The 24204-nt window shown below is 40.3% G+C and overlaps 2 protein-coding genes across 4 annotated transcripts; both read left to right on the top strand.

Moving 5' to 3' along the window:
- The first annotated feature begins 429 nt into the window (after nucleotides 1–429).
- On the top strand, nucleotides 430–10583 carry KCTD9 (potassium channel tetramerization domain containing 9). Its single transcript, XM_019556564.1, has 12 exons — nucleotides 430–541; nucleotides 2801–2922; nucleotides 4324–4367; nucleotides 4515–4611; nucleotides 5416–5474; nucleotides 6044–6172; nucleotides 6870–6937; nucleotides 7045–7140; nucleotides 7909–8058; nucleotides 8548–8653; nucleotides 9000–9133; nucleotides 10146–10583. Exons 1-12 carry the CDS (start codon nucleotides 494–496, stop codon nucleotides 10260–10262), a joined length of 1170 nt encoding a protein of 389 aa, XP_019412109.1. The 5' UTR covers nucleotides 430–493; the 3' UTR covers nucleotides 10263–10583.
- On the top strand, nucleotides 9046–20659 carry GNRH1 (gonadotropin releasing hormone 1). 3 transcript variants are annotated; one of them, XM_019556567.1, is made up of 4 exons: nucleotides 9046–9133; nucleotides 15856–15997; nucleotides 16595–16690; nucleotides 19136–20659. In XM_019556567.1, the coding sequence occupies exons 2-4, from the start codon at nucleotides 15857–15859 to the stop codon at nucleotides 19175–19177; spliced, it is 279 nt and encodes a 92-aa protein (XP_019412112.1). In that variant the 5' UTR covers nucleotides 9046–9133; nucleotide 15856; the 3' UTR covers nucleotides 19178–20659. The 3 variants fall into 3 exon arrangements, with proteins under 3 accessions (XP_019412112.1, XP_019412111.1, XP_019412110.1); XM_019556566.1 differs by lacking the exon at nucleotides 9046–9133 and adding an exon at nucleotides 11822–13964; XM_019556565.1 differs by lacking the exon at nucleotides 9046–9133 and having other exon boundaries at nucleotides 11822–15997.
- The last annotated feature ends 3545 nt before the right edge of the window (nucleotides 20660–24204 follow it).

The raw sequence follows: 24204 nt of genomic DNA on the forward strand, positions 1-24204 counted from the left end.
CCGCGGCCCAGAGGCGGAGAAGCTACGCGGCGAAGCCTGGCGGCCCCTCCCGAGACAACGGGGCTCACAGCTGCGCCGCGGGACTATTTTGCCCGCAGATAGTCCCGGCAGCGTGGAGGAAGCGCGAGTTTTTGAAACGAGGGCGTGAGAAAACTAGAGGAACAACCACGTGATAGCTTCCCCCCCTCAGAAGGTCGAGGTCTCGCTGGACTCCCGCCTTTATGTAAATAGCCAGCTTTCCTCTCGTGCCGATTGGCCAGCACCGAAGGACGTTCCCCAACGGCTCCCCTTCCAGCCTCTCTGATTGGTCCATATCAACACCTCACCCCCGCCCTGGCGCGAAACCCTGATCCTAGCAACAATGGTCCCGCCCTTCCCTAGTTCCCATTGGACAACGCGGCCGGGAAGCTAGGGCTTGGATGCCTTCCCGGCGCTGTCGGTCACAGAACCCGATTTCCGGGTGAGGAGCAGCGGCAGCGGCGGTGCCGGGAGCATGCGGAGGGTGACCCTGTTCGTCAATGGCAGCCCTAGGAACGGGAAGGTGGGGGCGGAGCGCACAGACATGCTGCGAATCGCGGCAGGCTGGCGGGCGCGGGGCGGGGGTGAAGTTCGAGGGCGCGGCGGGGTCGGGCGAGGGACGCCTGGTGGCGGAGTGCATGGAGCGGCCACACCCACACCCGCGGCCTACGGGCTCCTACCACTGCACGGAGCAGCTGGCCCGGGCAGGGGTTGTTACAACAGTTGTTACCTTAACTGAATGTGATCCCTCTTTGCTGTCCTCCTTGGAACTGTATTGCTTGATTTCTGTAATGAACATGAGCATCATTTTAGTCTTTAATTGTAGAAAGAGAAAGGATTTTTAAAAAGGCCTGGAACTAAGCAAATAAGTAGTGTTTCACTGAAAAACAGTTGCTACATAATACATTTGCCAGGACTAGTCATTCTTTCACTGCTGTTGTCAGTGAAGCAAATCGAATCCTACCGTAAAGCAAGTCATTCAGCTTCAATAGCTCATTTACACTGGGGCTGATTTTTGGCTTATCATGCACTGGAAACCCTTACTTGCCTTCCAGCTCACAGCAGCCCTGGTTCGGTGGGAAAAGTGAATGAAATGTTTTGCTTTTCCATAGAACCCTACTAGCCTTGGATAAACTGGCTGATAAGGGGATATTACAGCAGGAAGGGCTTCTATATATAGCACCATGCGTCCAATACTCATTCTTTCAGCAGCAGTCTTTACAGCTCCTTATTTTTAACATATGAAAGAAAAAGTCTAATGTAGATCATTCATTTTTTGCCTCTCCACTGGAACCTTTTAGACAAATGGTTGCTTGTAAATGTAGGGGACTGGACTTGGGCACAGGACTTTCAAGTCCTGTGATCTTGCGTCTTTACACTTCATTAATGATTTACTTCCTAGCCTCACCCTTGAATGCTGTACTTGTCCTCTATCATATTATTATTAGGGTGGCTTTTTATGGTTTGGGTCTAGAGACTATGAAATGTATCACAGACCTTCCCAAACTTTGGACAGCTTTCTGTCCCTTTTTCCCCTCACTGTGTCTAGTAAGATTTGGCAGTATGGTGATTAAACCATAGATAATTCAGTGGCTTGAAATTAAGGCTATTCTGCTTGCAATAGAATTGCTCCTTGCCTTGGAGAGTGTGCTGGGGGAGTGAGGTGGACAATGAAAAAAACCCTTCAGCTATAATAGTTGTAGTAATCACATGCCTCTAAGGTTCTCGATTCCTTTTCCACTATTTGATGCTGTTGTTAGGATTTGTTACAATAGCACCACCTGTGTAAATACTTGAAATAGGGAGAAAATTGGATCATTGTGGTTTCCTCAAGGTTTTATAAATGTAGTATGTCTGCCAAAATCATAAAAAGTATGCTGGATGCAGTTGGTGTGCTTATTGGTGAGGGCTACCTCAAGAATTGCTTGTTTTTTTTGTGATGGCTGGCTTCAGAATATGCAAAGTAGTTTAGAAAAAACAAATCAGAATTAAAAGAACTTGAGTAATGACAAGTATTGCATTTGCGTAACTATACCCTGGATTTCCAAAAATCTTGGCAAGTATAACAATTCACATGATCAGAGCATTGCACAAAGAGTAAATAACAATGCATTCTGGAGAGGTAGGAAAGTAATTCTTCCCATATTGTAGATGTAACAAATAGAAGTACAGAAATTACTTGTGAGGGAAAACATAGAGCCCAAGGCAGGACTTCCAGTCATCCGTATCACTTTATTTATGTCTCCTATTCCCAAGCCCTAATTCATTTAAATTGGGAACACATCTTTAAGGTATGCAAAGCCTTAGGCTTTATAGGGTATCCCCTTTTCGCTGGGATTTTAGGAAGAAACTCTGGTTAGGGGTGCTTAAAATGACTGTCCAGGGTTTCAGTTTGGCTTTCCTCACAGGCACTTGGTACCAGCAATTTCCAGAGAACAAGTGAGTTGCGCTGCTGGCTTGGTCTGGCCTAACACTTACTGTGCTCTCATCTACAAAGAGTTGAGCATTTGGAGGCATTTTTTTCTTTGGGTGGTTACGTGGTTTTTCTTTCCTTTTTAAGACAATTTTGTAACATTGTTAGGAGCTGTTGGACAGAGCCTGAATTCTACAGTTTTTTTCTAAAGCTCAAATTGCTTCTTAATAAAGTGTGTACGACTGTTCCAGAACACCGATATGGGATGACCCGTAGATAGCTTTTTTGCCCTTTGGATCTGAAAGGGACTTAGAGGATCTCATGCTTGGTATCTAAACCGATACTAAACAATATGCCTTCTGCTTATAGGTTGTGGCTGTTTATGGGACTTTATCAGACTTGCTGTCTGTGGCGAGTAATAAACTTGGAATTAAAGCAACCAGTGTGTACAATGGAAAAGGCGGACTCATTGATGACATCGCTTTAATTCGGTAATGTTTTCCAAATACAAGCTAACTTGACTGAAAACAATACGGATCTGTCTAAATATTCCAGGGAAGTGCTACAGAAACCCCCTGAAGATCAGTCTGTGTAGATTCTGATCAGGATATTGAGCACATCCTTCCTGGATCATGTTACACCTTAGCAAACTAAGTGCATACCTTTGGTTCTGAACAGAGGTTGTGATTTTACCCAGAACATGCAGTTAACCCAAGCTGGTTACCTTATTTCCCAGAAGCTGTGTGTGTCTGATAGAAACTGACAGAACCTATTCAGTTCAGGGCAATTTCAGAAGCCTTGAAAATGATGATTCCCAATCAGATTCATAAATTTTGCAGTTAGAATTGAATTACATCCCAAAGTAGACAGTTGGGTTGAAGAGCTGTATGCACTGAACCAATATATAGATAACCACTGTTAAAGCATAATCAGTACGCATAAATATTGGGACTGGCATCATGTTATGCAGTTAGGTAAATGACGCACTTACCTGATAGGCATGTAGATGGGGTACGCTGTATTTATGTTTCCAACAGTTGTCAGTATCTGACACATTAGAAGAAAGCAAATCCTGTCCTACCAGTGCACTTGATAAATTGCACAGTACCGTATGACTGATACCTTTCTGACCCTTTCTGGCAATTATTTCATGTCCTGGATCGCTTAGTTCTCTTTGTATGAAGAGAACACTACACTCTAATTTGATTAAATAAAAGTGTTCTTGTAATCAATTTCTTGACTGAGAAAAATTTAAGCTACCTGAATAAGGTGCATTTTATGACATTTAAATCTAATCTGAATTCTGAATTATTCAGAGGAAATGTGGATTCCAAAGGAATCCCAGAGCTTACGCAAGGTTTTATCTTGGTGTTCTTATACCTGGCCAATGGGTTAATACTTGAGTGAGGATTGCATGGGTGACACAAGTGCTGCCAGTGGGGGGGATGCAACTCTACGCCGCTGCCACTACCAGGCACTGGCTTCAGCCAGGCTGCAGTCCTGTACCTGCACCCTGCCATCAGCACAGAAATTTGTAGGGCACACGTGCCCCCTCATGTACACCCCTGCCATGCGTTGCCAATGGAGGATTAGTTAGTTCAGTAAATACCAGCCTATATAGTCTTGATAAAAGAGAGTTTATCTACTCTGTGCTTTACAGGAAGTACAGCTAACATCCTGAAATGAACTATTTAAGAACAGAGAACATGAGTCTTGAACTTGCCCACACTGGTGTAAATTGGGAGTCTCACCGTTAGCTAAATAGAATCAGAGTTCTTTTCATAATAAATAATAATCATTTGCTGTTAACTGAAAGCAATAGGTTTCAGGCTAAGCCTGAATGAGCAACTGGCATTCAAAATGCATGCTTAATTTGTCTTTTCCCTCCCCAGGGATGATGACGTTTTGTTTGTTTGTGAAGGGGGACCATTTATTGGTAAGTGCGTTATAAAAAATGGAGATCTGAAGTAAGTCTGAAAATCTGCAGTGTGCAGTTTTCTAAAGAAGTGCTTTACAATACAGGGGTTCAGAAATATTACATGGCCATACTAAGAATCACTTATTTTGTACTTCATCTATGTAGATCCTCAGACAGATGCAAAACCTCATGAAGAACTAACAGGAGCACACACAGATTGGTTAACGTTAAATGTCGGAGGGCGATATTTTACAACCACACGGTGAGGATGTAACTAGTTACCCTTTTGTTTTAAAAGGACTTTAGATAGTAACTCTGACATAAACAGTAACTAAGTTCAGTTGCTGAAACGTCAGACTTTAAATTTTTCCAGCAATGGGAAAAAAATCTGTTTTATGGAGGGTCAGAACTTTTTACCAATCACTTTTTTGTAGCATTATTTGCACCAGCTTAGTTCTTAAGTGGTTTTCAGAGATTATTAGAAATGGACAGAAAACTGAAAATACATGGAGTAATCTCTATGGTATTTCAGTTAATCAAATGCATGCTCTGCTTTTAAAGGGTCTTTGGAATAAACTCTTAATTAATTTGCACTAAAAAAACACCAAAAAAAACCCCCACACACAGCAGTGGGTCTATCCAAGCCAAATGGTTCCTGGACTAGTGTGGGTAAGACATGCTAGTTTCAGTAGCTGACAGCACTGAAGAAGGGGACTTGACTAGCATCGCATCCAGTTACCTTTTGACTTCCCACCTAAATGACTGGATACCCATTCAGAGCTAGGTGACAGGGGGCAGCCTTCAGCATAAGTCCATAGTGACTGTACAAACTAATGCCTTCTGTAGCCTTAGCAAGATGCTTACACGATTCTCTCACCATGTCCTGACAGTATAATGCCAGATATATTTACTGCGTGCTCCTGTAAGTTACCATATTATGTATACTTATCTTCTACTTGTGGTACTGTAAGTACACAGAAAAGTCTTGTATGTAATGATTGTGATGTTCCTCTGAGGTCACTTTTTTTTTTGTACAGATTAAACTGACCTATTTCTTATTCTGTAGGAGCACTTTAGTTAATAAAGAACCTGAAAGTATGCTGGCCCATATGTTTAGAGATAAAGGTTAGTATACGCTTCCCTTCCACCACTGCTTCTCTTTTCAAGCAAATAACAGATACTATTAGGATAAAATTTCAGCTGGTCATCAGTTGTTTAATGTTAAAGCTTTCTAAGCTCTGGTTTCACACTTTCCTTTTTATGCCATTTATGTCTAATATTTGCATGATATCTTGAAAAAGTAGTACATAATGTTAATTATGAACACTATTTTTTGATTACAACATGCTCAGGTTTGGCAGTTGTTTATTAGGTAACAATGTCAGCGTGTTAACCCAGTAGAGGATAGATCTTTTTTTTTCCTGGAACAGGTGCTCTAAAGCAGTCAAATACTGCTTTTGTGAATTCTCATTTAACTTAAAGGTCTTGGCATTACCATAAAATACACTGGTTCCATACCGCAAGAAGAATGTAAGCTTAAAGTATGGTTTTCCAAATTGTGTCCCTTTAAAATAGATATCTAACTCCACCTAATCTATTTGGGCAGTGTGATGCTACTTTATGGTAGTGGTAATCTGAATATGCATTTTTATTTACATATCAAATTTAATGATAGATTATTTTTGTGGCAACAGATGCCTGGGGAAATAAGAAGGATCACAGAGGAGCATTCCTAATTGACCGCAGTCCAGAGTATTTTGAACCAATTCTGAACTATTTGCGTCATGGACAGCTCATTGTAAATGATGGCATTAATTTACTAGGTATGCATTATCTATGATAGTTCAATAACTTATTAATTTTAAGTTGAACTCTGTTCCCAGTTAAGTCCACTCAAGTTGGTAGAAACTGTGTGCACACATTTGGGGGGTTTGTATACTTCAGCTGTGGTACATTTGTTATTGATAAAGTCAGTTCCAGAGATTTGATTTAATGAGACTAAAATGTTCCAACCCACTCGAATTAAGGGTTGTAAAGATGCTCCCTCATGTGCAACTGTATTCTGGATTTGATTCCTGAACCTTCATTTACCAAGCCTTGATGTCTCTTGTGTAAAGGAACATGGCTTGTATTGGAAACACACCCTTTCCTAAACTGCAGGGTGCTTTTCCTTTTTTTAACCATGAGTAAGCTCTCCTTTCCTTTACCCCCCAATTACATCTAATACACTATATGTAGTTGATAGTTGTTTTGGATCAAAAACAGTTTACAAGGAGTGCATGAAACTGAACAACTGATCTACCCATCTTCCTGAGAGATCCTAACATGTACAGGTAAAAGGTGAAATGAGAACATTATGAATTTATATTCCTCCCATACAGGGGAGGGGCAGATTGAATAAAGTGCTTGGGCACATTTTTTTAGATGTCTTAAGCCCCCCTTGTTCTCAAGTAAAGGAGGGAATTTGTTCCCCTGTAAGGTTGAGCACACTTCTAAACAATATGTAACTTTTTTTGTTAGGTGTTTTGGAAGAAGCCAGGTTTTTTGGTATTGATTCACTGATTGAACACCTAGAAGTAGCTATTAAGGTAATTCTTACTTCTGTATTGGACTGCGAATGTCCTGTTTCTCTCAGCTATATTAATTTTTAGCTCCATCAATGTTGATTTTTCATCTTTGATAAAACTCTCAACAGAATTCACAGCCAGCAGAGGACCATTCTCCTATATCACGAAAGGAATTTGTTCGGTTTTTGCTGGCAACCCCAACCAAGTCTGAGCTACGCTGTCAGGTATTAAAATCCAAACCTTGCTTTGAACTACCCAACAACAAAATACTCCACAATCTCATGTGACATCAGTCATGTGTGGTTTTATTCCTCCTTCATTTACTTTCATTTTTTTAAATGAGACACAGAAGGTCTCAATTTCAAGATATAGCAGAACAACATGATGTCAAAACCAAGCATGCAGAAGAAAGTCCCTTTGCTCGGTCTTGCATTGCTCTAGGTTGAAAGTTTCAAGGAGCAGTCATTCACTTAAAAATATTTTGTAGCTAAATGTGAAACACGCCAGTGCATGATGTTTGGCATTTCAAGTTGTTTTTTTTTTCTTTGGATGCATTAACAGCAGAAAACACTTGTTACATTTGGCTGCCTATAGAGTTTTGAGCCCCTAAATTCAGCTTTTGAAAATATATTTTTGAAGACCTGGACTTATGTATAATACAACTGCAGAGGAAAGAAAGGTGCTAGACTTGAACAAGATAAGTGTCTATACAGGAAGGCAGCACAGCTTTCAATACTAGTTACTGACTAGAGAGTGACTTAGAATTGTTGCTTATCAAGCATGCTCATCTAATATAATTATGCAGTGATCCTTTATACCATCCTCTTATAAACAAAAAAAAAGAAATGAGGACAGAAATCTGCTCTGTCCCAAAGGTCACAGAACAAGAGGGTATTAGAACTGGAATCATAACCCTGGATCTCTCAACAGAGTCTTGCGTTTTCACCCTGGACTACACCTACTCTTCAGCTATCATCTTAACTTTTTTTCAGGGTCTGAATTTCAGTGGAGCAGATCTTTCCCGTCTAGATCTTCGGTACATAAATTTCAAGATGGCCAACTTAAGCCGCTGCAACCTAGCACATGCCAACCTATGCTGCGCAAATCTGGAGCGAGCTGACCTCTCTGGATCAGTGCTCGATGTAAGAGTTGCTTTGTTGAAAAGACTGATCTCTTCCTTACTTGGGAAGAGGAATAATTATAATGTACAGATTATTCATTATTATTTTTTAAAATCCTTTTTAAAGACACTGACATACGTATGATTTCATTACTTAGCTTATATTAGGCCTTCCTGTATTATCTTGCTAGGTTTGGAATTACAAAATTTAAAGTTCATCACAGTTTATTTTACTCCCCAAAACTTCCTATAGGAGTACTGGCTTAAGTGTTTGGACTTGAGCTTGCCTTGGGTGGGTGGTTGTTCAGAGAACTGTGGTGCACTATATTTGTAATCTCCAGAGGTTGGTGAAAAAATGGTGGTAAAATTTTAGTCCTCAGAGATGCAGCATCTTCTGTGCCAGAAGGGCACAGTGATGATCTAACACAAACAAACTGTTACTGCTTGTCTTTTGTATTTTTGTGATTTGCATTGGTGCCTTACTGATAGCATATACATCTGTTTTTGCCAGTGTGCAAACCTTCAAGGTGTAAAGATGCTTTGTTCCAACGCAGAAGGAGCATCACTAAAAGGATGCAACTTTGAAGATCCTTCAGGCCTTAAAGCTAACCTGGAAGGTAACAGAAACAGTCATTTTCCCTGCTTTCTACTCCTTGCACTAGTCACCAAGGACAAGGACTTCTGTGGCTTTTTTGTAAGTACAGTAAATGATTAAATCTAAGTTCAGGACAGTTTTAGCCTTCCTCTGTGTAACAGATACTCTGTGAGGAGATGCTGTGGCTAAACAATTAACCTACAAGTCCAGAGCTCCTGAGTTCTGTTATCAGTTCTGCTGTTGGTTTCTTAGACATTTCTCACCACATCCCAAAGGACCCAAAACTAATAAAAACTTATGCAGAGGGATGGCTATGTGAACATCAACCATAACTGTCTCTTCATTTCTTTACTGTTTGTATATTCTAGGTGCTAACCTGAAAGGTGTGGACATGGAAGGAAGTCAGATGACAGGAATTAATTTAAGAGTAGCAACGCTGAAAAATGCAAAGCTAAAAAACTGTAACCTCCGAGGAGCAACTCTGGCCGGAACTGACTTGGAGGTGAGTAGTGCTTTATTTTATTAGCAGCATTAATTCCTTTTCAGCCAAGGAATTATAGAATTAAATGAAACATCTCCAAGTACATTTTAAATCAGAGACAACACTTGCATCGAATAGATACTGGTTTTTTCAGTATTCTTATTGTTCCAAAACATCAATTTCTCACATTCTAAATCCTTAACTCCTGCCCCATTAGTTCTGACATGACACTTTATTTTTCAAGCTCCCTGGGTAGCAGGCAAAAAAAATTGCCCTACCAATGGGTAACCTCTTGCAAAGATCAGACCATGCAAAGAAATCACTTTATCACTTGAAGATAGATGGAGTTTTGCTGCTGACTTCACTGAAAACAGAATAAGGCAAAACTTACAGACTCTCTTGCTGTTAGTTGGTAGGCTAAAACATAATAAAGAGTTATGGACCTGTCTGTTGTTAGCAGCTAACAGTATTGTTTGTTCCCAGCCATTACCCCTGTATGCCCCTCATATTATAAATGGTGGAATCTCAGTATTAGGCCTTCTATCTAGGATTGAGATAGAACTTCATCTCACCTAGAGGATGTTGATGCGTTTTGAAGTACAAACTGCAACTTCAGATTCCTCCTTATAAAAATGACTGGATGTGCTTTGGAACTCACCAGGAATGGCAAAAAAGCTTAAATTTAGGCTGATATCTTAATGGTCAAGCAGTTCTGGCTTGTACTAAGCCAGGGGTGGGCAAAATGTGGCCTGTGGGTCAGATGCAGCCTGTCAGGCCATTCTAGCTGGCGTGTGGGGCCCCTAAAAAATTAGAAAATTAATATTAATCTGCCCCTGGCTGCCTGTCATGTGGCCCTCAATGGCTTGCCAAAACTCAGTAAGCAGCTCTCTGCCTAAACTAATTGCCCAACCCTATACTAAGCATTCTCTCTTTCTGTACAAGTAGCCAGCACTATTTATATTGGCTCAGGCACTTAAGGAATGATTTCTGTGTACATTTAAACTAATAAGTGACATTTCTCTGTACTCTTTAGAATTGTGATCTTTCAGGGTGTGATCTACAAGAAGCTAACTTGAGAGGATCTAACGTAAAAGGAGCTATCTTTGAAGAGATGCTGACACCTTTACATATGTCTCAGAGTGTCAGATAGGACCAGGAAGAGCTGATGGGAAGGAAACTGGCTGACCAGAAAGAAAAGTGAAACACTTAAACTTTCTTTCTCCACCCACTCTCCTTACTATTCTTGAAATAATATTTTATTATGTAACTTATATTCAGTAGTGCCTACAGAGAATGTTGTTTTTCTTCTTTTGGGAGGAACTTTTTATTTATTAGCAGGAACATCTACCCCTATCGCTACCTTTTTGAATAGAGCAGGGGAAATGGGTTGGCTTTAGAGACAGATTTTTTTAAAGCATTTTTTATCATCACCTCAATTCAGAATAGATGTTAAGGATTTTAATTTATAAAAGCACAATATATGCAATTATATTTGTTAAATCTGTAGCTGCATATGAGTATATAAAATATTAAATTCATGTATAGTAGCAAAAAGGTCAGGTTTACAACTAGCATTAGTGTGTCTGCAGTTAGTTCCTCTGTCCATGCACAATATTTCGAATGATGAATGTGTTGGGAACAAAGCCCGCAGAACATTTTTTCAGGTACTTTTTTAAAGTGGAGGTGGGGTACACAGCCTTTTTTTTTTTTTTTTTAAGTTGTCATAGGTAGCATACTACCTTTTAGTAGTTTGATTGTGGGTATACAATTGCTTGATCAACTACAAAAATAGGCAGTAGAAACCTTTTCTAGTGAAGAGAATGGAAAAGAAATTCAGAGTGGAGTGCTGCTATTATTGTTAGCATTTCAAGTGTGCATATTCCAATACAACGTATTTATTTAATCCTCTCAGTGTAAAATAGCACTATTCAAGCTGACAAGCATAAATCCCTTGGGTACATAATCTTTTCCTATATTGAATCTGAGTGCCTATGGGGAGCAGAATTAGAAGAGAGAAAATCCATCCCTTTCACCAAAAGAGGCATTAGGCACTACATTTCTGCATGGCTTCTCAACTTCTCCAGTAGACAAAAGGAATGGCAACTCTTGCACCTGAACACACATTATGCAAGTTTTCTTGTATGATAGAAGCATGGGTAACAGCTCTGAACTGGTACAATGTGCAAAACCCCTTTCCAGTCCCACCTGTGATTACATAAGAATATATGGAGTTTCTGCTAGGCCTGCACAAAGCAGCTAGCATTTGCTTAGTCTGATTCGGAGATTTGGCCGCAGCCAAATCGGCCCGTCTCTGTCAACGGCTGCCCCACCTGGCTCCAGCCTCTCAGCTCAAAAACCAAAAGAAACCAAAAAACCCCACTTACCAGCTGCTGCCAAGCAGAGGTACAATCCCCACTGCCCTGCAGGGGGGAGCTCTGCTAGAAGCCCAGAGGCCACTGTAGTAGCCAGCGAGCTGTGCCTTGCTTGGTTTTTTTTTTTTTTTTTTTTTTTTAAAAGAACCAGGAGCTGGGGCAGGCTGGGAGAGCAGGCAGGCTTCAGGGGGCTCGTGGCAGAGCACCCGCCCCCCATGTAACAAGGGATTATGGGGGGCAGCAGGGAATTGTCCCCCTGCCTGGCAGCAGCTGGTGACTTGGGGCTTTTTAATTGGTCTCCTGATTCAATTTGGATTTGGAGAGTCGGCTACTGAATTGGGCCGAATCTCTTCCAAATCTAAATCAGCACCCAAAGCTTTGCACAGCTCTAGTTTCTGCAGTGCAGAGAGTCATAGAGACGGAGTCTGCTGGCTTCATTTGATAAGATGTTTCCACTGTCCTAACAATCCGTAAGCTCATGTAGCTAGGTTGACTTTGTACACATTGAAACAAGCACATGAAGAAACTATACCAAATAAAGCTTGGTGCAGCAAAAACACTTACCTCACGTTTACTAACTTAAAATACTCCAAAGTTTAAACCAGTATAGATTAAAAGAAATGTGAATCTTACTGGGAGATAAAAGCAACTGTATCATAACGAAACATGACAATGGGTAGTGGCAATCTTAATTTCTACCGTCTTGTAGGCGTGTTGCCTTTTTAGTTAGGGGAGTGTAGTTTATTTACTGCCCTCTCTCCGGGGAAAGTGGTGCGGTCTTAACAGTTACAGCAGAAACACATTGTCATTTATTGTTGTGGAAGAGATTGGCTCTGGGTACATGACCTCTTGGGAGAAGTCTAAAAGATTTTAACCTTGTTTACAAGTTAGGTTGACTAGAGCATGACACATGACTTCCTGGGGCTCAAGGTCATCCAGTGAGTTCTATCAAAAGCAAGTCTGTAGCTTGCCAGAACTATTTCATCCAGCTCTAGGGCAACAACACACTGTGTCTTTGAAATGGATTTGTACCTCTGTAGTAAAAGTTATGTTATCATCACAGGTTCATTTCCTCTCTCAAGTCATTGCTTTCCTCAGGGGAGCAGTAAGCATGACTTGGAATGAGAAGATTCTTATGGCTGCAGAAATGAATTTAATTAAATGAATTATTTTTCTTTGTCTTATTTTGTAGCAGGCAGAGGTAGAATATTGTATGGGAGAAATCTATTTTCATAATCAGTGTGTATAAATTATATTTAAACTTTCATGGTGCATGTTTTTGAATAATCACAACATAAGGCATTGTTCACTCGCAGCTGAGTGACAAGACTGAAGGAACAGCCCAAAGTGGCTTATTTGGAAACAGCAGGCTTCAACCAAATATAAGCTGCATTAATAAATGTGTAAAATGGCAACAATCAGTCTTGTTGTTTTGTTTTTAAATTAAGGATGTGAAAATACAAAGCCAGGGAATGCCCTGACCCTTGTTCCATGGGCAGTTTCACTTTAAGAATCTACCTTTTCCTTTCAAAGTGGGGAGGAGCAGGTATTTTGCTTTGAAACAGTTAAGCATCCACATGTGGGGAGCAGACTAGCATTAAAGGTTTGAAGGGTTGTTCATTTTTGTTCTTAAACCTCTACAGCGTTGTCTATCATAGAAAAAATTATACGCTGGTTGTGTCAGCTGCCACCACCCTCTCTCATTCATCCAGCTGTTTGAGAGAATTTCAGCACTTAATCTTACCTCTCCTTGGTAGTGTCTGAGTTTCTCTCTAACTTGCTCATACATAGTTGGTTTTTATACCTTTCCATCTTTGCTCAATAGAAAGTCTTGAACTTAGTGTCAGTAAGGGCAGAAGAGGACTCCATAGAAGCATATGCTGCATAGCCTAAAGTTCTCTTTCCACAGTTCAGATCACCAGCATGGGTTATCTATAAACAAGTTTCATCTTTTGGCAAATACTTAGCCAGTGTTCTGTCCAACTTTGCTTTATATTTTTCAAATCTAATAATGCCATTTCTAAAAAATGTGCTTCCAGTGGCCAAGTACTGCTGCATATTTTTGCTTTTTACAAGCATGGAACAGTTTACAGTAGGCTTGCACCAATAAGCCTAATGGAAGAGAGATCACTCTTCCAGTAGGGAAACCGCTGCCACCTAATGGAAGATGAGGATTATCAGTAGCTCTCAGCAGAACCTGCTGTTCAACATCTGGCCACTTCTGCATGGGTGCCTAGAGGTGACCTCTTCTGAAAAAATTCTCCTCTTAACTACACTTTCCAAGATCTGAAAGTTAGTTTCTGTATCTGCTCAAAACCTCAGCTCTGACTGCTTCTGATTTGTGATAGCATATAACTGACCCCTTTTCTCTGATGGACCTGATCTAAATGCTCCCAAATGTTGGAGAAAACTACATCTTAACTCTGCATCTCTCCAAAACCATTCCATTTGGACTCTGCCTTTGCCAAAAGCTGAGCACAGTAAGTGAGTTTCCATTACATAGGGCTGTAAAATATGTGTGGTGCTCTGCTAAGCATATCCTAAAACAAAAACAGCTGTATGACTATCCTCTGCTTAACCTCCCTGTTTCTTTGCACTCTTTTCCAATGCTTGCAGCTCCTCTCAGGAAGCAGGCACAGGGACATTTGAACAAAATCTTATTTGGTGCATGCTATTTTATGGTTTTCATCATACCCAGTTTAGGTTTATCTCTGAGTCACAAAGGTGACCATCAGCAGCAGAAAGGCTGTGGGGAGATGCTGAAAAGTAAGCTATAGCTGAGCCATGGGACTAGTCCATGAATCTGCATATACAACATTCAAAAGCCCTTTAGTGATGGGCCCAATTACCTGCTGAGCAGGTCCTTTCCCCTTGTTAAGCATTTCCAGCAGGATGAACAAAATCTTCACTTAATCTTCTTTGAAAGGTCCTGAACATACTTAGGCTGCTGATCTGGGAAGAAAATGGCCTTAAAGGCACCATTTTCCAATACAGAAATTAGAGCACCTTATATCTGCACCTCCTTTTCCTATGTGACTTAATTTACCTTTGGGTATTATTTCTCTTACTAAACCATTTTCACTGCTTGATTAATTCTGCCAGCAGGAGTCAAGTGCTACCCTTCCTGCTGGGATATTAAAGTAATTCTTCCTGCTTTAATGCACGTCAAAAATAACTAAATCCTCAAAATATTTTAACCTTTATCAAATTACTTTTTATTCCATTAATCCGACAGGAGTATGTGAATGGACATGTAAATAAGGAGACATTTCACCACTTGAGCATAAACTCGAGATTCTGGGGTCAAAGGGCTGCTCAGACAGCCATCAGGAGCCAAGTCTATTAAGTTGAACTCATTGCAAGTGGCTAATGTGTAGCCCACAAGCCATTTTAATTCAAGGGACATTGCATAACAGTATCACTGTTATGTATACTTCAGCAGCATCTAAGAACTGCAGTTAGGGACGAAGATGCCACCGGATGAGGTTCGCACACAGTGCTTACTTACCCCAGAATATTTGTGTGTTAGTCTACTGGATTGATTTAAATATACTTTACACTTTATAGAACCAAGAATATCAAGGCACTTAAAACAGTGAGCCACATTTTCAAATGTGTACTCACATGTACAGAATACTTACGTGAGTCTGGCCTCTTGTTTTGGTCCCTAAGGGCCCTATTTCCTTGCAGTGTGACATACAGAGGCAGTCAAACATCAAGTAGATGACTTCCCTTATACCTTTCAGCTGCAGTATACAGAGTGCTGTAAGCCTCTCATGAAATCCAAATTCACCCCGAATATTTTTTCTATTACAAAACCAACAAACTATGAGCATTGAAAGAAAAAAAAAAAAAATATGAGGATTTTTCCCCAGGAAAGAGCAGTTCGCTTGATTTGATTCAGAGCCTCTTAAAATTAAGACCTTCAGTTCTTTTAGTGAAAACTGTCAGCTGAATTTAAGTTTCACCAGAGGTGTTCTAATTATGTGCTTTACTTCTGGTACATACAGCAGATTTAAGAACAAAATTGCAGTCCACATGAGAGAGAATTTGATTAAGTCACCTGCTGGGAAAACTTTGGTATTAGGGGGATTAGAAATGCATGTATATAAAAAGCAAGATGACAGGCACAATACACAGGACATTTGCCAGAGAAGAAGAGGTGGAATTGTACATCCAGCAGGTAATGTACTTGAACAAAACATGCATTACGCTTTGCTTGTTCGGTGTTTCTAGGTACCTGATGGAGAGAGGCCACAGGGCATTTTAAAAGGCTTGGTGTACTATAGGCTTCAGCTTAATACAGTATTCACCACTGTTATTCAAGCCTGTATGCTGTCATGATTACATTTATATTTTGCTCTATGACAGAATGCAGAAGACTAGGAAGGTCTTTGTAAGTCTCCTTCTGCTTATCCTGTCTGTGGATATCTGCTTGGCTCAGCACTGGTCATATGGCTTGCAACCAGGAGGAAAGAGGAATGCTGAAAACCTTGTTGAGTCATTCCAAGAGGTAGGTTCCTGATTTTAAATAGCTCAGCATTTGTTGTGCATTATGCCATGTGCCTCCTTTTTTAAAATTAATTAAGAAATTTAGTATTACTGACAGATGAGAGCCCTGGAGAATAATATATTATGTCTGCTGATGAGATACACCAGAGCCAGTGGCACCTTCCAGGTTACATCAGTTCTAAACCCCTCTGCTAGATCAACAGCTTAGCTTCCAGTCTGCTGCTACTGAGCAGCACTCATTGACTTGACCTTAGGTCAAACAGGCATCTGTCATACTGTAACAGATCTGATGGTGACCATTCACTGGAAAAAGGGATTCAAACCGAGAGCTAGCAAAAGGCTCCATGTACTAAACTTTTGACTCATGCAGTCAAAAGTATTTCCTCCTTAAATACTTGCATCAAGGTATTTTTGACATTGCCATTTTCATTTATTGTACCAAGAGTCAGATGACACTGGCTCTAGGCAGTGGGTGAGAAAGATGAAAATAATTGCAGAAGTTGAAAACCACACTGTAATGCTAGCACTGCAGGGCTGTTACACCATTGATCCCTTAGATTTTTTTTTTTAAATGACACTCTCATCTTTCCCAATTTAGATGGCAAATGACATGGAAAAATTTGGAGAAATGCAGCAGTTTGAATGCAGTGGCCCCCATCAGCCCTCCAAGCTCAGTGATCTGAAGGAAGCTCTGGTAAGTACTGATTTATTAAAGGATCACTTTTGAGGGGGTTTTATTAATCCTCTGAATTACTAGGACATTAGGAAAATCCCATCCATTGATGAGGATGCCACCATTCTGGGCAGTGCCACTTGGTGCCAAGACTTCCTCCTACGGAGATAAAGTCAAAGTGAGGTGATTGTTACTTTCCTCCCAACCCTTGACAGCATTCACAGCTATTTAACATCAGAGAATAACTCTACCAGCTAAAGAATCAGGCCATATGGATGCTGCTACTCCCAGGGTCCCCCAGCCTTTAAAGTGCATAATCCAGTAGCTTCTCCAGAGTAAGGGCAGAACTTCAGTGATCAGAGCAGCATGCAGGAGCCAAAAGGCAGTAATGCACTTTACTGCTATTGACAGCATCAAAACAGAACTAGCGCTTTTGGGTGCCTCAGTTTTCACATGGCCAAATGCCACCCTAAATGATGTAGGTGCTTAGCTCTGGGGGGGAAAAAAAAGTCGTTTGTTGTGCCCCTAAAAATTGAGACATTCAAGGCACTTGTCCTTCTTCAAAATTTTGGTCTTGCTTTTTACCCCTTCTAACTGTTGCCATTCACTGAAGAAACAGCTAAATCTAGGCGAGGAGACACCATTGGGGAGTTACAGTGTTTAGGAATTCACAGAGCAAGCAACTCAAGCCCTGTCTACAGCTCTGCAGGGAACTTGCACATTCAAAGCATGTAGAATGTAAGCTTTTTGGGACAGAGACCACCCTTATTCTTTGCTCAAAAGGCACCTACTACAATGGGATTCTGGTTTGTGCTGGAGGCACCTTGGCATTACTGCTGTCCAAATAAAATGTTTGTATAAGTGCTCTCTGTCTTGTAAGAACCTTAACTGGGGGCATTGAAAGAGTCGTAGGAATTGTCCAAATACAGCGAGTGCCTCATTTGAGTGTCACTTGCTCATTCACAAGGCTACTGTTTCTCTCACACCTGAAGGCTTGCCATTGGAAATTAGATTACAATGCTAGTAATTTTACATAAGAAACTGAAAGAAGCGTTTTAATGTAGAGGCTGAAGAACAGATGCCATTCTAATTAACTTGTGGTTCGTCTCCTGTTTCTACCATATATGCTGCATTTTCTTTAGCTCATAAACCACCACTGGCTACGTCACAGTACTGTTCTTCCTAGTTTTTAGTGCCTACTGACATTGAAACTACGCTAAATGCTTCCTAGTGCAACTTTTCCAGGTTACTAATTGCTGCAGTTGCAACAAGGATGCTGTGCAAACACCAATAGAAAGTGAGGTATCCAAAAGACATGTTCTTTCAGGCTGTTGCCTACCCTATGAAAGTGCTTGATGCTTAGTTATTTCCCAAAAGGACTTTTTCAGGCTGAGATGGTAGAGTACTCGCTATTCAAATTCATCCTTAACATTTCTCCAGACTGCCTGTTTCATTTAGCAGAATTTAATCCTTAAGGCTAGGAGCACAAGTTGGATTTGTCCCAAGACAGGTGTGGCTGTGTTTGTCCCGGAACAGGAAAGTCGCGGGATGGGCGATTACACACATTTCCAATCAGGGCATAGTAAGCCTGCCATTTTTTCAATGTTGCAGTCTCGGGACAACACTTCAGATGCTTTTGCTGTGTCCCAGGACAAACTGTTAGTGCTTCCTTTTTATCTCATGCATTTTTTTAGGGTTTGTCCTGGGAAAATGGACATGGACATGTCAATGACTGCACTTCACCCCAGAACAAACACAATGTCTGTAGCGTAAGGGTCCTGCATTCATAGTGTGGACTGACAGGGCAGGAGGCATTGGCATGAGAATCAGGCAGCCTGATTCAATTTCATGCTTCACCACAGACTTTCCATTCATCTTAGATGATTTTGGCCCCAATGATGCAAAGTGATCTCTCACTGAAAATCAATCAATAAGGCTCCTTTCAGCATCTAGCCATACTTAAACATTCTGACAAATCTGATCCTCACTGCCTCTGTAAAACGGAAAAAACAATCACCTGAAGAGGATGTTGAGAGGATAAATAAAATACCTTGTTCACATACTACAATGGTGGGAACCAAAAGAAATGCTAAATATGAGCGCCATTTTCCATACAGATATTTCAAGTAAGTTCTTTGCTTCCTCTCCTAAATAGCTGTTGCAATGCACTGTTCAAAAAACTGTAGCATTTCAGTGGAGGGCTATTTAACAGATGTGAGGTTGGCCATACACTTGGGGATGAAAGGCACTATTATAAAAGCGTAAGCTGTATTATACCGTGGTATCAGATACCCAGGCAGGTGGCAAAGAGATCAGCTTGGTTCAGATTTATGCAGTTTTTAAATCTTCTTTCCAACAAAGACCTCCATGTAGAATATTTTATTATTTAACCTGGCCTTGAAATTCCAACCAAAGTTACTTTTCCTCTTTAAAAAAAAAAAAAAAATCACATACTGTGTGTTACAGGCAAATCTGATGGAAGGAGAAACTGGACGTAAGACGACTTAAATCTATGAAGCCAAACAGAACAATGGGTCCATTAAAGTCACATTTCAAATCAATGCTTTAAATCCGAGTTCTAACCTCTGCTTAGATTACATGACGTGCCTATGTGTTCAAATACAAAAAAGCCAGATTTTGATGTTGGAAAATACTTTAGCATAGAATTATTAGGCTTTTGCACAAAAGGAATCGTGCTACAGGCCAATGAAGAGAGACTGGACTGACACTCACAAGACCTGGCTTCTGTTTCTTGCTCTGTCACTCTGACCTGCATTGCGATCCTGGACAAGTTGCTTCACCTTGGCTTTTGTTTCACAACACCTAGCAAAATGGGGCCCTGCTCTTGGCCGTGGGCTCTGGATGCTACTGTAATAAAAATAAAACAAAAAACCAAATAAAAGGCTACCTGCTATTCAGTAACATGGAATTTCATTTTGCATTTCAACAGTCCACACACAGAAGATACGTTTGCTTGTTCACCCATAAAAACTGCATTTATTTAAAAAAAGATATTTACAAATTTTACAACAGTTATTACAATGTTTTAAAAACACAGACATTTATACACCTTGCTTTACAGTATTTGTAAATCATATGCTTTTTTTTCCCCCCCACTTTGAGGGGATGCAACATCCCTTTTCCAAAGCTTAGCGCTGACTCTTTCTTCAGAGCCCGTTTAAAAAGCTGCTTTTATTGCTGATTTGCCTATGAAGGAATAACAAAACATTTTGCAGCCTGTAGTGGTTTTAAAGCAAAGTCATCATGTCAAGAATCACAAAGGAATCAAAATGGTCATACTTGCAAAGAATATATATAGGTCAGGAGACTTACCAAGCCATTGCTCTATGGAGTAATGGCTTGGTAAGTCTCCTGAATTCAAGAGGGATATATCCCCAGGTCATGGCATTACACCTTTAATACCAACAGCATCAGTTATTGCAACGTAGTACCTATTTTTAGAGCTGCTGAGTACATACAGCTTTGTTTGAAAGCAACAAACTGCAGATAGATGGCCAGCATCCCTGTAAGGGCAGTTAGAAGTACAAATGTACACCTCGCCCCAATCTAATTCCAGTTACCTAAATGGTAATCTTTCCATTGACTGATATGGAAGATTGCTAGGTCAACAGCACACACCTTAACATCACGTGACATTACTTTTTGTGATGGGGTTCTCCACCGCACATATTGTTCCTAGTGGGATATGTTCTTTAATTCCAGAGGTGGTTATTTATTACACTAGAAGTCAGTGGGATTTTTCATGGACACATCGTTGTGTATTTTTGAAAAATCCCACCCTTCAATGTCATGAGAGCCATGACACAGGATTTAATTTTTCTCTAGAGTTCCAGAGGGAGGTTCTCCCTGGTCCACTGGATAATTTGGTCTGAAAATAAATGCAGTGAATTTAAAGCAGCTTTTAATATAGAATGCAAAGCATTGAAAAAGGGAAGCAGCATTATTCAGGAATGTTTTTGCTACCAAAAATATATATTAGTTAAATTAGACATCCAACTTTTTAATAATGCCATTTACAGTTATAAAAATAAATAATGACAGTAAATCTGCAGCAATGAATCTTATATCATCATCAGTACAAGTCTGACTTGTAAATCTGTGGAAGGTATGCTGCTGACAAACGTGTGAAGTTTGTTCAGTTCATATTTTTGACAACTGCTCTGCAGGCACAGCTGCATTTTCTACCACTGCAGATCACAGGACAACTCTCATTGGGGTCAACTTCTTTTCCTAATCTAGTAACCCACTGGAATGGAAGGCTGCCCATTTCTCTCTTGTGTGGCTTAGAGCTTCACCTGTAATATTTTAAATGGAATCTCTCAGCATTATGTATTTTAAATAAAGAACGTCCAAGCAACAAGTATCAGCCAAGTTCCTCAACGGAGAAAAAAAAAAATGTTTTGCGACTTAGAACTCAATACCAGGCTTAAACAATATGGCTATAAAGTGGGATTCATTTTTTAACTTGTACATAGGTTAGTTTTGGGTTCACTTTTCTAATTTATTTTTTCCATTACTGTGGTCAAATGAAAATGTCATTTGCTTTCATTACTGATACTAAGAGATTAAATGCAATTCAAGGGGGGGGGGGATTGTTTTTGTTTTTCGAGGTTTTTTTTGTTTGTTTTTTTACTTTTATCCAATCATTTGAGATGCACCGAATTAACATTTTCAAAAAACTCCACATAACTGAGGATCCTAACTCCCAATGTTAAAACAGGAGTGTATTTGTTACTTCTGGTAATAAAACTTAGGGTCCTAAATCAGCTCAGTGGTATTGAGCTGAGCTGGACCACTGGTAGGATTTTCAAAAGCACCTAGACACCTCTTATTGATTTCAATAAGTCAGGCCCCCTAGACACTTCCTTATATGTTTAGCAGCCTAAATACCGTTAAAAAAAAAAGTCACCTTTGAAAACAGAATTAGACTCTCTAATCACTTAAGGCACTAGAAAATGTTATTTCCTTGTTTCTAATGAATATGTACCTATTTATATCAGCTCAGGATCTGTCCCCTTCTGTATGGCAGTCAGTCATCTTTAATGAAAATTAAAAACTTTATTTTTGGAGCATACTTGCAGCAAAATAAAGACAACAGCAACAGAGGATAACACAGGTCAGAGAAAGAGGATATAGATTGCAGGCATAGTTAAATAATAAAACCTTTAAGGCAATTTTCCTAACAGGAAGGGCTGAAAGATAAAAGGTAATATTTAGTACTCATCAAAATTCCTTGGAAAAAGGGAAGTACCACCCTCCTTATTCCCTAGTCTATAGACATCCAACAGCTGTCTCTCTCCAATAGGGGTGAAGTCTCACTTACAAGCATCTCCAACTGGCCAGACAACAAAGGCAGCAAGGGAAAAAAAAAAAGCCTGAACTGTGTAGGCAACATACCAAGAAAAACGAAGGAATTAACAGGCAATGGTGCAAATTCCTAGGCAGAAGGAACAAACACAAATCGTATTTTTTCATGTGATTTGGGACGTGGCACCAGGTGCATTAGTTAGTAAGCTATGCTAATTAAAAAGAGCCCATGTGTCACATCCCTGTGCTTAAAAAATGGCAGCAGGGCACTTTGAACTAAAACTCAAATATGTTTTATTTCAAAGCACCCTGCCACCATATTTTCACCGCAGGGACGTTGCATGGAAGGCTGCTGGCGCACGTCAATTTCCAGGCTCCAGCAGACTATTAACTGAGTCCGCTCCAACACTGGATTTCTAGTGCATCGGATCAGGCTCCCCGCATATCTACAGAAGCCCACTGTCTCTGAAACTTGGTTGAGCTTCTAAACTGTAAGGAAGGCCAAGGAGCAAACACAAAACTTGCATCAGCCAGAGCTCAAGTCAAAACAAGAGAGGTAAAAAAAAGAAGTGTTGAGCTTCTTGAAACTGAGTCATTTGTGGAAATGCAAGGAAGTTAACACACCCAATTGGCTCTCCCAAGTCCACTTATGTAGTAGCATCAATGCTTGCTAGCTCAGGTGTTAGTATTGATGAACCACTCAGGTAGGAGAGAAATTAAATCACTCAATCATCTCAGGATATCAACAGGAGTTTTAACCACTTTCATGCCAATCGTTCCTGTAACAAGTTCAAGAATGGAAAACAACAGGAGGAAGAAGAAAATGTCAGGCTATAGATCGAGATGGGCCCATGCTATAAAAATCAGAATCTGATTCTCATCTTACACAAGTTTGAGTGTATTCAGAGGAAACTTTTGAGTTTGGTCCATTGCAGAATTAAACAGCAGCTTCAAAGCTTCTCTCCACTTTCAGAGCTATTGAGATACAAACTTCTCATTCAGGCCCCTTTTTCCGTCTACAGACATGTGGCAGGGAAACACAATGCTAACTTTAACTCACTTCTACAAAATAAATTGGAAGGCAGAGAAAGGAGACTAGGCCTGAGCTAAACTGATCAGAGATAGTAATACTTGATGTCCTTAGCCCTCTAATTTACTCACAGCGGAGAAACTGCAATGTTTTAGCAGAGGTTAATATTTTCCCACTGACTTTATCAAGAGCAAGAAGCAACTTAACACTGTAACCATCTTGTTCTCAAAAGACTCCTCATTTTGCAAAGCAGCTCCATGTAAGCATGGCAGATAAACAGATAAACCCACACAGACACAATCACACTACTCACTTGGGACTAGATCTGGACCCCTCACTCAGGCAAAAATGTTCACTGCACTGAGTTTTGCTTAAATCAGGACTTAAGGATCAGGCCCTTTAGTAGGTGTGCATGTGCATATGGACTAGGAATAGCAGGAAGAGACTGCTTCCAAGCTAAAAGGAAAAGAAAACCCCGAGGTTTTCCAGTCAAGCAATGTCTATTTCCAAAAACATAATGTGGATCTGACAAGTACCACGATGCACCAGAGAGAAAGGATGAAACGTGGTCAAGATGTCCAGAAAGGTTTTCAAAGATTTCCCTGGAGAATGCAGCAGCCCGTCAGACAGTACTGTGTGTGCTACAGCATATGTGATGTGACTACAGTGCGACTTCTAAAATGTCTCCAACTTGTTTTGTGATGTGAATCTGATATGACCCTTTAATGAATACAGTCTGTTTATACAGCCATCCAAGAAGCAACACAGAAGCATCTTCTGCAAGTTTTTGCTTTTACATGGAATCAAACAGAAGCCAAAAAACCTATGAGAGAAGATAAAATTGTTCCAGTTTGAACAAAAATTAATTGCGAGAACACTGCTCTAGTGAAAAGGGCTTTGTTTAGGTTCCAATGGCTTCTGTTTTTCAACGAAGTAATGGCACTAGTTTGGGCAGCATGAGCAGGAATGATTATGGTACAAAAAAGTCTGCATTAGAGCCATGGTAAATGTTTAATATACGTCTTATCCTCAGTAATGATTTCAGTGGATCCCCTAAATTTTAACCAAATGATGATCTACCTTTACAGTTAGAGATGTTCCCAATTCAGATCTTTGCAAAATCTGCAGCATGTGAGACAGGTGAGATAAAGAGTGCCACACTCTTCAAGTAAATCCA

This window comes from Crocodylus porosus, unplaced genomic scaffold (genome assembly GCF_001723895.1).
Source record: "Crocodylus porosus isolate Cpor-Errol unplaced genomic scaffold, CroPor_comp1, whole genome shotgun sequence".
Classification (NCBI taxonomy): Eukaryota; Metazoa; Chordata; order Crocodylia; family Crocodylidae; genus Crocodylus; species Crocodylus porosus.